The sequence below is a fragment of the Tamandua tetradactyla genome, chromosome 15 (assembly GCF_023851605.1).
Source record: "Tamandua tetradactyla isolate mTamTet1 chromosome 15, mTamTet1.pri, whole genome shotgun sequence".
NCBI lineage: Eukaryota > Metazoa > Chordata > Mammalia > Pilosa > Myrmecophagidae > Tamandua > Tamandua tetradactyla.
In genome coordinates, this window is record NC_135341.1 from 20,442,582 (window position 1) to 20,458,549 (window position 15,968).

General features: G+C 39.9%; 1 protein-coding gene across 5 annotated transcripts in view; it reads left to right on the forward strand.

Annotated features, from left to right (window-relative positions):
- The window catches only part of PRICKLE2 (prickle planar cell polarity protein 2), a 338,707-nt gene that overhangs the window by 267,451 nt on the left and 55,288 nt on the right, over positions 1-15,968 (forward strand). For all 5 annotated transcript variants that reach the window (XM_077128780.1, XM_077128779.1, XM_077128781.1 and 2 more), the window contains one exon: positions 15,216-15,329. In XM_077128780.1, coding sequence (XP_076984895.1) covers positions 15,216-15,329 — 114 coding nt within the window. The remainder of the gene's footprint in view (positions 1-15,215; positions 15,330-15,968) is intronic.

The following is a 15,968-nucleotide window of genomic DNA, read 5'->3' on the forward strand; positions in this document are numbered from 1 at the left end:
CCCCAGGACCTTTGCACTTACTCTACTTAATGCCTTGCTTCCCCATTTTCGTGTTTCTGTCTTCCCAAACATGAAAGGGAACTTATGTGATGCACTTTACAGTATCATTTCTTAGCTTACTCGTGAAAAGTATTTCCTCCCAGCTTGAATAACCTGCATCTCAATATACTTCTGAGTCACCTTATCTGATCTTGAATACATATTTGCTCAAACCTAAGTAAAATATAACTTTGGATAATTTTTTCTCTAAGGCAAAATCCTATCAATACTAATGATTTGAGGGTCATTTCATTTTACTATTTATCACTGATTTTGAAACTCTTCATTTTCATATATCACCTTCTTAAAAGTGTATGTGTGAGGTTGACTTTTTTTTCCTTTCCAACCATTTACAGCCTATTTCCAAAAATGGCTTAGAAGAGCTTTCAGTAGAATCATTAACACAAGGGTAAAGAATGCTATAGTTGATTAAAGGAAAGAAAATAGTTATATCAGAAGTCCAAGATTAAACTACTTGGCTTAACTACTACAACTGGGAACTGTCATTAGCTAGCCATGTTACTGAGAATTGTGTTTGACTAGATACTGGGAATGCCAGGATGCTGAAAAAGTCCTGCCAGAACTACCTATTTGGATCTGAGCCTAGTTGATACTGAGCTCTTTCTTCTTATAGTCAATAGCTAACAGGTTCACTGGCCTCTCATGTCACTCCTCAAGCAATCAGAGGATTCTGTCATGAGCAAGCAAGAGGTTAAGTAATAGGAATTCTGTGATCTGTAAAATAGTTGATGCCACCAGGCTGAAGATTCAGGAAAAATAAGGTGTCCAAATGATCAGTGGTGATTCATCTCAGGGGTCATCTCGGTGGAAACACACTACAAACAAGTTCCCAGATATTCTCATTCATTATAGATTCCAATGGCGAAGGCCATTTTCTCCTCCAAGAGCTTTTGCTTACTAACGACCAAAAGGAAGTTGCTTAGAAGAGAGCTTGAACGTAAGTGAAGATATATTGTCTGACTCACTTTCCCCTGACTGATTTTCACCATGATTTCCAAGAAGCTCTACCATAGAGACACATTTTGCATTAACAATCACTCTCAGAAATCCGAACCTCCCTTGAAGGATCCTGATGCCTCTAACCAGGATGAACCTGCACACAGTAACTTCTCACACAGACCCCAAGGGAAGAATAGTTTGTCAAACCCAAATCCACTCACAGGACCTTTATTACGTAATATGCACACATTCATTTAGAGCACAGGCCTTACCAAGTAATCCGATTGTTTTTCACCCCCTTTGGCACTCTTACTGACCCCTGTGGCTTTCAAACTTAAGCAGCCGCTCTGGCCTGTTTATTACTCAGAGTTTCAGCAGGAACCACCAGCTTGAAGAATGAGCTGTGACCATGCTGCTTATTGATTCATCAGATACTCAAAGCAAAATATAGTTTTATGACTCTTTTTATGGATGAGGAGAGGAAGAGTGCAAAGAGAATGAGTGTCGAAGTCAGGCCTGAATTCACATCCTGGTTCTGCCCCTTGTTCCTGAGAAGGTCCAATGACCTTCCCACAAAGCAGCATCTTGCTCACAGATCCCTCCAGTCTTTCCCAGCCGTGGTAGTGACCGGGACCGTTCACAAGTGATCGGCCCCCTCCTTTTTCAGGCGCAGGGGAGGATTGTGCTCTCTCACCCCTTTAAAGCTAAGCCTGGTAACATTGTGAAAAACCTTGTGTCTGATGCTCCTTTTATCCAGGTATGGACAGATGAGTAAAAAAATATGGGTAAAAATAAATTAATAATAGGGGGACAAAGGGTAAAAGGAATTGAGTAGGTGGAAATACTAGTGGTCAGTGCAGGGACACACTGCGATTTGAGCCCCTATCACAGGCCCCAGCCTACCCATATCAGAGATATAGCAGGAGTGAGAAATAAAATTGTAGTGTGAAGCCAGTGACATTTCTGCTGCTGTTTGTTACTGTGGCATAACCTAGCTCATCCTAACCAAATGTCCTTTGCTATCTGTTTCTTTGATGTGCCGCAATATGGGGCGTTTGGAGTTTTAGAGACCTTACCTGACCTTGAACCTGCAGGCCCAAGGTGTAAGGGCACCAGTCTTTGGCTTCTCACAACACAGAAGAAGCAAATCCTTGCAATTGTATTGGCAAGAATGCAAGGACCATAAAAGACCGACTTAGTAATTTGTTGTCATAATACACTTTGAAATGTTCATTTGGAACTTCGTAGAGCCCGGGGAAAGGAATTCAGGTTGGAGTGGCCAAGTCAGACCCTTAGAAATGGGCTCTTTTGTTTTTGTAATTTCATGTAAGTTCACAATCTTTCATTATTTTAATAGGAAGAAGTGAAACTGTCTTAAATGAACTGATTTTAAACAAGAATCACTTATGTTTTAAAATGTGTTTCAAAAGAAAACAAAAGCAGAGTTTCCAACAGTGCCCTGTGGCAGGCAAGCCCCCATCTGCTGGAGTGAAAGTTCTTTTTGGGGGGGGGGGGGGTGGATTGTAACATGTGTCATTATGAATCACTTTAAACAGTTAAAAAGTTGAATTTGTCCTAGAGTTTCTTTTGTTACTGCTTTCGAAACTTTCTCCAAAATGGTTTTGTAGGATGTTGTGAAGTCTACTTACTAATAACAGAGAAAAAAGAGGCTAACTATGTTATATGTTAAGTATGGAATCAAGAACAATGATTTAAAACACAAAGGGAACATGCCATATGGGAAATTCCTAAGGACTCCAACAGGAAAGTGGCAACCGAAAATTCAGTTATTTATTGAAGATAAAGATTGTTTAGGGCCTAGCGTATCCTCCTTTCTTACTAACAGAACCTGATTTAATGCTGGGCAACTATAGGCTCAGCCAAGTACTATATTTCCTAGCTTCCTTTGCAGGTAGGTCTAGCCAATGGATTATAAATAGAATTTGGGTTGTAGTTCCAGGAAATCTCTTTAAATGTTGATAATCAAATGGGAGAAAGGATTTTTTCCCTTTGCCCTTTCCTGTCATCTTACCTGGAACATGAACATGATGGTTAGCGCTCCAGCAGGCATTTTGTGATTTTGAGTCTCTAAATACCATAAACACTTAGGATGGAGGAACAGAAAGTTAGAGCTTTGCACTTAATAGATTTTGTGAGATGCCATACCAGCCCTAGACCACTATACTTGGGTCATTATTGCTAGCAGCCCAATGTAATTTCTAATCTCTCTATGCTGTTGTTGCTTTAATTAATAATTAACAATAATAACACTGATCTGGCAAATATATATGGCCTTATAAGTCACAGTTTATTTGCATTGTGTCATTGCCTTTAATCCTCACAATAACTCTGTGAGATGTGTACAGTTTTTCTAATCTTAAAGATGAGGACACCAAAGCCTAGAGAATTTAGATAACTTGACCAGAGCCACAGTTTTAGCAGGTGCTATAGCTTGGATGCAAATGTTAAATATCAAATGCAGTTTCTTTCTCCTACACTATAGGTAAATAATAACATCGTTGACATTTGAGTAGCTATCCCAGATGTAGAAAATCTTTTTTGGTTTTGAACAAGAACCATTGGCCTACCAGAACAGCTTGACAAAAACGTGTTAGCTTAAAAAAGAATTTTATTAAGGGTTGGGGTGGGTTATTATGTTGTTGTTTTCCTTCTTCATGGAACCCTACATGTTCAACTCAGTCAGGCTTTTTATCTTAGAAGAGAAAACAAAACACCTGTCAATATATACAAAATTTTAAATGTTCTTCAGTTTTGTATTATGCCTGGGGAATTGGAAAGGAAATGGGAAGAGAAAAAAGGAGAAGAAATATAGAGAAAGGGCAAAATTCCAGGGGTAAAAGGGGACATGGAAAAGACTTGGAAACTGAAGAGCTGGCAATATTCTGAAGTGTATGTCAGTTGAATTACATAATTTGGATGAGCTGTCTATTTTCAAGGACCATAAAAGACAGACTTTAGTTATTGGTCATAGTACTCTTTAAAATATTCTTTATTTTTAATTCTTGTTTACACCTCTTTTACTGTTCTTTTCTTTTATATTTTTTAAAGAGAATTTGCCAAAGAAACTGACTGTATAAGTTTCTGACAACAGAGTGCTGGATGTGGCTTTTAACTGGCTCACAAGAGTCAATTGGTCAGTTTTCAGGATTTTTTTAGAAGTCAGTTAAATACAAGCATTATAAAAATTCGATTATATCAATTTACAATTAAATTGTTTTTAAAGCTGAGGTAATGAATGCTCAAAACTCATTACTTCCTAAGTACATTTCCATATTTCACTCTTGTTTATGCTGTTGAGGTTATGTCTGTTGTATCTGTTTGATGATATGCCTCATGATATTGCTATTTGCTCTTGCAATCCCATGTTCGCATTGCTAATTTGAAATCAGCCATGGTGAGATTATTAACACCATGGAAATTGGCGAGCACTACAAATAAGGGCTTGCTTTATTGTCTTGTTAAGCCTCTATAGTTTTATTGATGTTTTATGCTCTTCCTTTATTTCAGCTTTGCATTATAGCCACTTACCTACTTGCATATACACTCTTTTGGTAGATAGTAGATTGTATAGTCCACTCTACTAGTACATGATCTCCTTCAGTTTAGATTTCTTATTCTTGTGCCCTTTGCCACAGGCTCCAAATTGTTCCTTACATACAGTAGACATTTATGAATATGCATTAGATTGCTTCAAAATTAAGTATAGAACCCATACGTGCCTGTCTCTGTGCTAGTTACTGTATGTCATTTAAGCCTTACAACAATCCTTCAAGGTGGATACTATTATTGTCCCCATTTTTCAGGTAAAACTAATGAATCTGCCAGAGATAAAGTGTACTTTGCCCAACTATATACAGATGATAAGTCTTAGATCCAATATTCAAACCCAGACGATATGACTCCAGGGTCCAAACTTTTAACTACTACAGGAAACTGCCAACCTGCTTTCTCCTTGCATCTGTAAGAGAACATGTTTCAACCCCCAAGCTCTTCAATTTCTGGGACAATTTCTTTAAGACAGGCTAAAATAAGTAACCAACAGAAAATGCTCCAAATTAAAGGGACAGTATTTTCTAACTAAACATTAAATTTTAGTATTCTAATGAAAAGGTTAAAAAGGGAGTGAGCATGTGGAGGCTAGCAAAAAACTAGGAGTGAGAACCACTCACTTAACTTTGAGTTGCAGTAACTTCTGAAGATCTGCTGTGATTATTTTCCTCAATTTGTTTGAATAACAGTTGGCTCAACTTGAAAGAAATTCTCCAGTTTCAAATGCAGATGGGTGTTACTTGTCCCCTTCTTATGGAGAAGCTGTGCATTGTAGTTATTTCATTCGCCGTTCACTCAGTGTCTCCCGTTCACTCAGTGTCTCCGCCAGTCATCTTGGGTGAAAAACCAAGTGTTTTAATGGTATGAAACAGAAACTCAGCCATTTTTTCTGAAGCTCCTCCTCAACTCACACCCATGAATTCTCTTGCTGCATGTCCAAAATCCTTTGATAAATTGGAGAGGCAGAAAGATGAAATTTTTAAACAGTGTTCATTCATTCAACAAGCATTTGTTGAGCACCTACTATGTGCCAAATCCTCTTCTGGGGGTATAATAGTGAACAATATCCCAGCTGTCATGGTGCTCACAATCCAAGGGGAAGATACAATGGGTAAGTAGATGATGTGTCAAGAACTGATGAATTCTTCAAAGAAAAGCAGGTTGAGGGTTTTTCAGCCTTGATGCTGTTGATATTTGGGACCTGACATTGTGAGGGATGTCCTGTACATTCTAGGATATTTAGCACCATCCATCACTTCTGCCAACTCCTCGATGCCGGTAGTACCATCTCTCACCCCCAAATGTGACCACCAAAAATGTCTCCAGGCATTTGTTAAATGATCCCTGGGTTAAGAACCGTAGGCCTGGAGACTGAGAGGTGGAAGTGCGGGAAGAAATACATCTCTGATAAAGTAACATTTAAAGAGGGACAAGAAGAACTATGGATGGGTTCCAAGTCAATATCTGGGTTGGAGGGGAGGTGGGGGTAGTTACAGGCAGTAATACTGGCTCAGGCAAAGACCCTGGGGTGAGACAATGATCATCTTCTGTGAGAAATAGCTGGGAGGCCCTTGTGAGCAGAAGAATTGAACCTGAGAAATGTAGTAAGGGATACGGTTAGCCAGGTAGTAAGGAGGTGAGATCATGATGCTACGTTGAGAACTTTGGCTTTAATTGAGAATGGGACTCGAGGACTTTGAGCTGAGCAGTGACATGGCCTGACATCTTCAAATTGAATTGTTCTGGCTGCTGAATAGAAAAGTGATTGCAGTGGCTCAAAAGTGAAAACTGGAGTCTAGAAGCAACCAGGGCTAGAGTCCAGGCAAGTACTTAGTCATGGCTAGACAGGTCCTGTCGGGGTGGCAAAAGGTGACTGGATTCTGGATGTTTTGAACATACCTTTGACATGATTTGCTGTTGAATTAGACATCAGATGCAAAAATACAGAAAGGAGGCTTTGAAAGATTCTTCTTTGAAGATGCCTCACGTGAGCCTTTATTTCTCGTTTTGATCCCAATCCTGTGGGAGTTTAAATGTGATGGAGACATTGTTTAGGTATTAGGAATGAGGTTGTTATTTCTTAAATTACTTCCTGAGTAAACTAATTAAAATTATAATGTCGGTCTCCAGGAGAAAAGGTACAATTTCACCTCTCAGATAGCACTCAACAACACTTTTCTGCTATTACTTGGGTAATGAAATTCTGGAAAGCAGGAGCAAAATGAACAAACGGCTCCCTGGAAGCACCCCATCACCAGTCGCTCATACTGGTTATGCCAGCTGATTGTTCTCCAGGTCCCCATTTGGGAAGCTGTGTGTACTTTTCATAAAAATGCCACGTGCCCCAAATTCAAGAAGCATCTTTCTCTTCTGCATGGTGCCTGCCTTCTGAGTAGTGCCTGCCTTCTGAGATGCTTAAACATTTTCCAGATATTGCCTCCTAGAATTGAAGTAGATTAGCTGACGTACCCTCTCAAAATGCAGTTGAGGGAGAATGTGAAATAAAGGCCCAATTCAGATTAGTCCCTGGGTTAAGATGGGCTTTTATAAAAGATTTCAGGCATATCAACCCACATAGTAGGTTAGACGTTTTTACCTTTATCTTCAGGACTCACATTTGCCTTCCCCTTAAATCAGTGTTTCTCCTGGTATGGCCTGAGGTGTTTAATTATGCAGATTTCTGGACTCCTTTTAAAACCCAGAAGGCACCTTTTTAACAAGGGTGGATGATTCAGAATCATGCTAAAATTTGAAGTCTATTGCTATATCATTTAGGAATTGCATTTACTTCCTAGGAACAGAGGTTGTGGCTGGCGGGAGGGGAATATTTCTTTTGCTAGGAAAAGGAGTTCAGAGATAGGTAATCCAGGGCTGATATGGTGGCTTCATCATATAATCAAAGACCCAGGCTTCTAACTTTCTTTCTTACCATCCTTCATCCTTTTTCCTAACATCCTTAACTTCCATTCTCAGTGTCACTCATAGTACAAAATGGCTGCTGGAGCTCCAGCCATTGTTTTGCATTCCAAATAGAAGCAGGAGAAAGGGATAACTGGCAAAGGGGGCCTTTGCCAAGTGCTTGGTCTGTCCTTTTTTTAATTTTGAAATAATTTCAAATTTACTAGAAAGCAGCAAAAAGAATACAAACCCTATAAAGAGAACTTCAACTTACCCCTACTCCCCCATATACCCAGACCCACCGATTTTAACCTTTTGTTACCTTTGCTGTATCATTCTGTCAATCAGCCATCTCTCTGTTTCTGGCTGCTACCTATCTCTTTAATATTTGAAAACAGGTTGCACACCTCATAAGCCTTGAATGTATACTACTCTCATGTACATTTCTTGTGAACAAGGATATTCACTAATTTAATCATCTTCCATACAGTTATCAAGTACAAGAAATTTAGCATTGATATAAACTTATTTTCTGTATTTCAATTTTTTGTATGTCCTAATAATGTCCTTTTGAGGTATTTTTCCTCCATCCTTAGATCCAGTCTAGTATCATGTATTACATTTGTCACTCTATCTTTAGTTTATCTTTCTTTCTTCAGTTGTTGAATTAAAACATGTATGAATGAAAGTTGAAACATGTATGAACATAGATCTTCCCCTGCCAATCCCTTACATGCATATCATTTGATGAGATTAATCACATCTATGATGTTGCAGTATCTTCCTCCACATTGTAATACTAGAATTTTCCCTTCACCCCAAACAAGCCCTATACTCATTTTGCATTAACTCTCCATTGCCCCTGGCCCACACTCCTGATAACCTGTACTCTATTTTCTGTCCCTATAAGTTTGCAGCTCTGATATTTTCTTTGTGATTACCATGGGGTATAAATTTAACATCCTAAATCTATAACAATCTCATTTGCTTTTATACCAGTTTAAATTTGGTAACATACATGAATTATGTTCCTATGCCCCTGAATCCCCACTTTTAATGTAGTTCTTGTCACAAATGATATATTTATACATTGTATGTCTGAAACCATTGATTTATCATTACATTTGATGCGTTGGCCCTTTTAGATCATGTAAGAAGTAAAAAGTGGAGTTATAAATAAAAAAATACAATAGTACTTTTATTTATATTTACCCATGCCATTATCTTTACCAGAGATCTTTATCTCTTCAGTCAATTGTCTAGTGTCCTTTCCCTCCAACCTACAAAACTCCCTTTTGCATTTCCTGAAGGACTAGTCTAGTAGTGACCAACTCCCTCTCCTTTGTTTATCTGCAAATGTCTTAGTCCCTCCTTCATTTTTGAAAGACATCTTTGCCAGATATAGAATTCTTGGCTGGCAGTTTTTGCTTTCAGCACTTTAAATATATATTTCCATGGCCTTCTCATCTCCATAGTTTCTGAAGACAAATCAGCACCTAACATTATAATTGAGGTTCCCTTGTATATGACACATTGCTTCTCTTGGAGCTTTCAGAACTGTCATTCTGCAGTTTGATTATAACATGGCATGGTGTGGGTCTCTTTGGGTTTATCCTATTTGGAATTTGTTGAGCATCTTGGATATCTGTATGCATCGCTTTCATTGAATTGTGGAAGTTTTCAGCCATTACTTCTTTTATTATTATCTCTGCATCTTTCTCTCTCTGTCATAACACTAGCTAGATGCAAGCTTAAGGAAGAGATGCCTCAGAGTCCTTATGGGATTCCCATAATGCATTTTTTGATCTGCCTAATGGTATACCACAGGTTTCTTAGGCTCTGCTCACTTTTTTTCATTCTTTCCTCTTTCTGCTCCTCAGACTGGATGATTTTAATTGTGTTATCTTCAACTTTACTACCTCTTTATTCTGCCAGCTCCAATCTGCTGTTGAACCCTTCTAGGGAATTTTAAATTTCTATTAGTGAGGTCTTCAGCTCTGGTTCCTTTTCATAATTCCATTTGTCTATGGATGTTCTCTTTGTGTTCGTTTGTTGTTTTCTTGATTTCCTTTAATTCTTTATCCATCTTTTCCTGTATCTCTTTGAGCATATTTAGGACATTTTTTTAAGTCATTCTCTCAAATGTCCTAGATCTGATCCTCCTCATCGTCAGTGATTTTGAATGCTTTCATTTTTCTCCTGTGTCTGGGTCATTGCTTCCTGTTTCTTTGTATGTTTTATAATCTTTTGTTGAACCCTTACATTTTGATATTTTAACATGTTATCGCTGAAATTTAGATGCTGAGGCATCAGACGTGTATCACATCTTCATGGGGCTGTAACCTAGATCTTCTTTGAAAGGGATCTCCCAGAAGTTCCCACCATTTCATCTCATTGGCCAGAACTTTCTCACCTGGCCACACATAGCCACCATGGAGGTGTGAAAGTAATTTTTTTTTCCTATACCTATTGATGATGTAAATAAAATGAGGGGATTCTTATTAAGGAAGAAAAAGAAAATGGAGATGGAAGGCTACCTGTGCCTCAACTCCCTTTAACCACATTATGCCATGGTGTCTTGCAAAGAGTGTGTAATTTGGAATAAGCCATTTTCTACTTTCTGTCAGTTCACTTTGGGTTTATGTGGGAGCCATACATTGGTTATATTACAGAGATCACCAGAGGAAAACATGTGCATCATTTGTGCATAACCAGCAGACATAACGGGAATCCACTATATCTGCTTTTTTTTCCCCTTTTTCTTTCTCACCCATCAGTTTCTTGTTTCCTTAATGCAGAAACCCAAGAGCCAACAAAAAGCAGAAGAGGGAGGAGGAGGAGGAAGCTGAGTGCAAAGGTGGCTCTGCCACCTTGTAGCTGTATAATGTTCAAAGAGCTCACCTCTAGGCTGGGTGGGGCAGGGGGTGGGTTTCAGAAGACACTGTATGTAAAAGTACTTCGAGCCTAAGAGTATGAGTTTGTTGATCCCTTCCTTCGTTTAGTTAGAGAAGGACAAAGGATTCACAACTTTTCTTCTATTGGGTTTCTGTCCTAGGAAAATAGGAATGTTTTCGGTACAGAAAACATCCCCAACCACAGCCCTCCAAAACACCATTTTGCCCGTAGGATTTCTGATTTCGGGGAGACCTGCTGGAGCCCCCCTGCTTTAAGCGTATAACGAGGTATGGATGGAGACAGCTGCAGAATCCGATGAGGCTGGACAAGTTCTTTCGCCTTCTCTGGGCCTCTTGGGGAAAATAGGAACCCCGCTGTCAGCTCTGGTAACTTCATGGGTTTGATTGTTGCAGGAAAGCACTTTGAAAATGCCCAGATACCTTGATAACTCTAAAATCAGTGGTTCTCAAAAGTTGCTATCCCTGGGCTGAGAGCATGGGCATCACCAGGGAAATGGTTGGAACTGCAAATCCTCACTCCCACCCCCAGCCCTACTGAAGAAGAAAGCTGTATTTTAATTAGCCTTCCAGGTAATTCTGATGCAAGTTAAAGTTTGAGAGGCCCTGCTCTCAATAAAGTACTCTGCACTTTTTTTTTTTAGCATGCTTTTCTCCCAAATGCGGAGTCACTGACGCTCCAGCTTTCATCTCTCTGCCCAGGCAGAAATGCTGTCAAATGTGCAGTTCCTTCTAACAAGCCCGGTCTTTCAAACTGGGCGAGGCCTTGCTTTGTAGACTTTATTTGCACACTGACTAAAGCTCTTATAATCCGCCTGACACAGACTGAGGTTACTGCCAAACCTCCCTGTTGGGGAGTAACACTTTAAATAAAGGCCTTCAGCTATTTCATTTCCATAAACCAAGTTGCTTGTGTTCAAAATGCTTTTGTTTGGGGGAAATGTACCGACTGTTGCTTCACCCAGGGCGGAATCCCAGGGCACTTGTACCTGAGAGCGTTTAAATGGAGCAAGATTCTAGCACATTCAACAGAAAATGTGCTGTATACACCCTGGAGGAAAAATGAAATAAAGGTAATAGCTTGGTAATGATCATCATTGACAAAATTCTATTGGATTTGCTTATTTACTCATAAAAACAAATGAAACATGTTTGGGCTAAAATGAGCAATCTGCAGGATTTTCAGGGGTAGTGCCAAATTCAATTTTTGTAGTGCCAGAATGTATACTAAATATTTTTCCCTTACCGTTGGTCTGCTCGGTGTTTATTTTGGACTATACAGTAGTTTTATTATGGAGAATGCCAGAGGAAATTGCCTTCAGCATTTCCTTGTTCAGCCAGAGACAGATTGGGAACTCAGGAGAATGGTTTCTCTCTCACTTCCATCCATCTGCTGATCCCCTTTGCTTGCTAAAGAGTTGGAAAGTCCAGCTCCTAGATTTCAGGAGGGGAGACGCCAGCCAACATTACATTTTTTTTTTCTCCTGGACTTGAACTGGCTTTGAGGAGAATTAGAAGTGATGAAGGGCCAGCTCATTCTCTTTCTCAGAACAAACCAGATCACTTACCACATAATGGAGGAGTAATTTTTGTAGATGCTTCATTAATATTAGCTGATTTGTGTTAATGGGGCATCTCACTAACCATGAAAGTTTTAAGTCATCCATTATATCATTAGCTGCCATATCAGACAGTATTTTAGCACCTTCTATTTTCAAAGAACTATTGGGATTCTGGCATAAAGGTTAAATCTTCCATGGTGATGATCTCTAGTCTTGAATTATGAAAGATAACATAAGATATCCAGGAAAGATAGAGCTATCACTATGACATTGATTTAAGAACCCAGAGTCTTTAGGAAAGACTTTATACCAGAGGTTTATCTCCTAAATATCTCCAGATTTCTCCATCACTGCCCAAACATGTCAAGTTGGGACTCCTTTATCCTCCAGTTCTTGAACCAATATTGAAATTCTCCAATCTGATCTCCAGGGGTGAGCACTGCCTGAGCTAGGATACTTAGCGTCCTTCTCCAGGAAGTTTGGAATTGAGCAGACCTATTGAGTCTAGGATGGGCTTGAGCTGACCGTGCTGTGGGAAACCATGAGAAACAGATCAGCAGAGAGAGAAGAATAGAGCAGAGATAGAAGGATACCCGGCCTAGAGGGATGAGAAGTCTGTTTACCAATGACTTTCATGGCAGATTCTATTTCTTCATTAGGCCACACCCTACTGCTGGGTTTCTTGAGAAAGCACACCTTTGTAATAAATTGCCTTTTTTAAAAAAAAATCTCAAACTGGCTCTATTAGCTTTTTGTTCCTTTCGACTTATTTTTGGTTGCTTGGACTAAGGTAGGAGGGGTCCCCCAAGTTTAGGTCTTTCTCTGCAAGCCAAGAGAGTGGGTCTGCACCTCAAATAAAAGAAAGGCTAGGCAGCATCTGGATTGTTCCACTTAGAATATGCCAAGTTGGATAATATAATTATTATGTATTCATGCTATTTATTGTTATTGAGGGCCAAATGGTTTGTCCACATGCTCATTCAGTCATCACGATCATATGAAGAGGATTAAGGGAGGTTATGTAACTTGCCCAGGAAGAGAGATGAGAAATGACAGAGCCAAGGATTGAGGCTTCAGATCTACTTGGCCTCCAAATCCTGTGCCCTCAGAGCATCCAGCCATGCTACAGAAGATGCAGGAAGATTCCAACCTGGGCAGCCTTGACCAGTGTCAGAGAGGACTTGGTCCAAGGTGGCAACTGAGAAGGGCTCTTGGGGACAGCCCTGCTCCCTGGCACTGAAGAGAGAAGTGAGAGGAGGACAAAACAAGCTCAGATTAGACTCTGCGTTATTAAGCATCCACAGTGACTCAATGCATGTTGATGATTGTCCCTAATGTTTTACAGCTATAATGGCAGTTGTGAGAATGACAAAGTGATGTTGAAATAAGACTTTTCTGCAAGCTGTTCTCAACTTGGGAGGCAAAGCCCATTCCCCAAGACACAGAGATGGGGCCTGCTTTCTTATACCTGGCCCTCACCTGACATTTTGGTACCAGGGCTTTCCTGAGGAGGGTGTGATATTCCAGTCTCTGATGGGATAATAGCCAGCTTCGAATCTTTAATTAACTTACCATCTAGGCTTTAATTTTTTCAGAGAGAGGGTGCTGGTAACCTGTGGTAGGCTTTGAAAATTCTGAGCCAGCTCTTCCCATCCCAAGGCATGGGTCCCTACCAGTTGCCTGCAGTCAGCTAGTCTGTGACAAGAATCTGTTTACGGTTGCTTTGGGGATTTGATAAAGAGAATGATAGGCACAGGCCAGGGAATGGTTACATTCATTAGTTGCGAAAATAAAGATGGCTTTCACAATTTTTAATGCCTTGTCACCGCAAAGCCTTTTGTTCCCGTCTCTTCTGAATCTTATAACTTAGCTTCTTGAGATCAAAGTACACAGAACTTTCGCAACTCTCCCCACACTCCCCTGCATTCACAAAACATGTTCATATCCAAGGCTCCCTAAACTCTGGGGAATTTCACCAAATTTGTGGAGCATAAAGAATATGATGATGTTTTTATAAATTTAGAGTGAAAAGCTGGTGATCGGTGAGGGGGGAGGGGTTTCTTTTTATTTCTTTTTCTGAATAGATGCAAATGTTCCAAGAAATGATCATGATGAATATGCAACTATGTGATGATATTGTGAATTACTGATTATATATGTAGAACGGAATGATCAAAAATTACAAATGTTAGCATTTGTTTGGTGTTTTTTGGTATTTAAAAAAAATTAACAATTAATTTAAAAAACAGCAACAAAAGTCTTAATAAAGTATAATTTATGTACTACAAAAAAAAAAGAATGTGATGAATTCAAAGCACCAAGTCCTTTGTTGTCTCCTTATAGTTGAGTGAATGCCTTGTTTCTCAAAACTATATCTGATGCTAAGATATACTTGAAAGTTGCTTTCCGTGATGTCATCTGAGCTTGTGGGATTTTTAAAATTCTTTCCTCTATAATATTATGCCTTTTGTTTTGGACAGTTTTTTTCTTCACCTAGTTCTGCATTTTTTCTCATTAAGCTGAAACTTTGTGTACATGTGGCTGGAAGGTGGAATGTCTGTTTTCTTCTCTCAGACAAACTTAGGTGCTTAGTGTTTTCCCAAGTTTTTGTTAGGGTTGAATGAGCCTCAGAAAGTGTGGTTCATAAGAGTCGGCAACAAGAGCATGGTAGGATGTTCAAAATCCTCATTTAATGACAGTTTTTAAGTACACATGCTGCATCCATCACCGATCTGGTTACCCTTTCTGACAGATGTCAGCTGCTGCCTGTCCTTACAAATGGCTTAAAACCTAGAGGGCTTTTAATGTAGGTGGAGGCTAAGGTACCCAGGAGTTCGCTGAGTGCCAAAGACTGGCTGTAACTCCTGTGTCAAGGCAGGTGCTGACATATCCCTTTGGCTAGGGAAGCACGTTGCATGGTGGAGACTAACAGAGAAAATGGTAAAGTCAGCTCTCGGGGGAGTCTGCTGAGAAAGCCCTACCCTCCGGCTTCACCAGCATGTTTGCCGAATTCTCCTTTTCTAGGAATGTTTGCTGGCTTTATATTTCCCTTGCAGGAGGAGGGAAAGCCCCGAGATAGGAGGGATTTACTTGACTTTTTCTTTAAGGGTGAATTTCTCTGCATTCAGTAAGAAACTCATTTCTTATTGAGTTTCATGAAGGGTAGGGGTGGCAGAAGGGGAGTGCATTCTGCTACAGGGATCTCTTTTAGTAAGTGGAAATAGGTGACCAGTTTGAGTAATGGGCAAGTTTTCTGTGTCTTTCCATCCTTCAGGTTCACCAGTACTATAGCTGTCTCCCAGAAGAGAAGATTCCTTATGTCAACAGTCCTGGAGAGAAACTGCGAATCAAGCAGCTACTACACCAGCTGCCACCCCATGACAATGAGGTAAGGGCTAGAGGGGGCTAACGAAGACTTTTCTTAGAACCTTTCTTGTAATCAGAAGACTGTGAGCGATGAAGTTTTACAAAGAAATGCTTTGGCAATTTAGTTTAAATTTTAGCGTGCTTAATTGGAGCCAAAAGAAACTGTCCAGTTCCTTTCGGAGAGTGTTACCTAAAAGCAGAATTTCCTAGGGGCTGGATTCACCTCTCTACCTGGCACTACTAGCTCTTTTGGGGTAGCCAGGGAGCACTGAAATTTTACAGCTCAAGTCCGGACTTTCTTTGTTGGAGAAGAATGTGCGTGCCGCTTGCCTGCATATGTTGGAGAGGTGATTGGTATTCCCTGAGCCAGTTCAAGCCCGGCAAAAACTTGGTGACGTGCTTGAATTTTCAGCATCATTTCATGTTAAATGAGTGTGCAGATTTTTCCACGTTACACTGCAGAAGAAGTTATGTGGCCAGATTTGTAGCTCTGAACATCTGTGTTTTGTGGTTGTGAAATGGGATTTGTGAGAGTTGTCATTTATAATCTTGAAAGCATGGCTTGCAGGCTGCGTCTGAACCCAGATACAAAGTGCTGCAAGCAGGTATTTTCGTATCCTCGAAATCTAATTGATCATAAAGGTAAATCTGTAAACATGCT